General features: G+C 39.1%; 1 protein-coding gene across 1 annotated transcript in view; it reads right to left on the reverse strand.

Moving 5' to 3' along the window:
- Window positions 1–108: 108 nt before the first annotated feature.
- The window catches only part of LOC128215851 (tyrosine-protein kinase Yes-like), a 22,904-nt gene continuing 21,452 nt past the window's right edge, over window positions 109–1,560 (reverse strand). The window contains exon 5 of the mRNA XM_052922462.1: window positions 109–135. Within this exon, the coding sequence (XP_052778422.1) occupies window positions 109–135 (27 nt within the window). The remainder of the gene's footprint in view (window positions 136–1,560) is intronic.

Below are 1,560 nucleotides of genomic sequence, written 5' to 3' on the forward strand. Positions count from 1 at the left end.
CAGCAAGCTAGCAGCCAATAACAGCAGCCAATAAGTACAGCAGCCAATAAGGGACTTAGCAGCCAATAAGTACTTTTACCACGAAACACGAAATGTGAAAGGAATCTACTATTTTCCAGCAGCCAATAAGAACACCTGCCACACAACAACAATGTTTCAATGAAAATATCATTAACGCAAATGGTTTATATAAATAAAACACGATGAAACATAATCAAAAAGAACCAGTACGAACAAAAGTAAACCATAAAATGAATATGTATTACAGTACTCAGTAGAGGCTACCCGCGGCTAAATAGTATCCGGGATAACCAGCTAATATGTTGATAACACATGGGGGAATAATTTAAATTGGATTTATTTTTGGCCCCAGATAACATAAACATTTAAAATATTACATCAGCTTTTTAAAATATTATTACTGGCACAGTTTACCCCCATTCCCCCAATAAATACTGTAACTTATAATATTTGGTATTTGGTTTTTAATCCGAAACACCCGCTATATTAAGTAAAAATATGTATGATATGAATAGCGTTCTCGTAAAATTTGGTATCAAAATATTTTAGCAACGTTCTTCAATCGTTTTACTATGAGTTGCATTCTGGGTGTTTAGTCAGTATTTATATAAGAGCAATGCGATTGTTTACCCTCGCAATCAAAAATAAAATCCTGTCCGCGAGCACGGTTTAATCAACTTCTCCTATTCTATTTGTACCACAAATACCTAAACATCTCGGTTTTGCCGAATTACAGCGATTTGCCGCGTGCATGTATACGGAATTAAGTCGTACGCAGTAACAGCAGTAACAGCAGATGATTGCGGTGATGACTCGCACCACCGCGTTGGCTGCCGTGGAATATATCGTTGCGATATTCCGCGATGACGCATTCTCTCCCGCGGTGGCAACGCGTTTTTTGAAAGAAAAAATCCCGCTTTGTTGATAGTGTAATTATCTAAGATTCATGCTGATCAAATAAAAACTCCAGAAGACAGGGTAAGCATACGACGCAGACCCTTTAAAAAGTCTATTCCCTGTACTCATTTAATAAGCGTAGTACTGGGGTTAGGAAGACCATATGTATCCTCCAAGACGGGGTCAGTGCATGGCTAAGAAATTAAGGAAATTGTGTTGTTAGTACGACAACAAGATGCCGCACCTAAATCCTTGGGACCCCTTGTTACGACCAGAAGAAGGCAATTTGACGCTCTAAGACAGGGTACTGGATATGAACTGGCACCTACAAATGACTTCCATCTTAGGGTCAGCTTGAATAAATTGACCCCAACATCTTGGGCCCTTTTGATTGAGTTAAACAAACACATTAAACTACTTTGGGTTGATGGTACGACCAAAAGGAGGCGATGTGACGCCATAAGACAGGTAACTGGCATAAAATGGACATCTGGGCTATCACCTAGCAGTAACGCATGACTTCCATCTTAGATTCAGTTTAAACACAATTAACTTAAACGTATGGGAAACTCATATTTGGTTAAAACAAGCACATTGACCTACTTTGGGTTGCTCATATGACCAGAAGGAGGCGATGTGACG

The sequence above is a fragment of the Mya arenaria genome, chromosome 14 (assembly GCF_026914265.1).
Source record: "Mya arenaria isolate MELC-2E11 chromosome 14, ASM2691426v1".
Lineage (NCBI taxonomy): Eukaryota > Metazoa > Mollusca > Bivalvia > Myida > Myidae > Mya > Mya arenaria.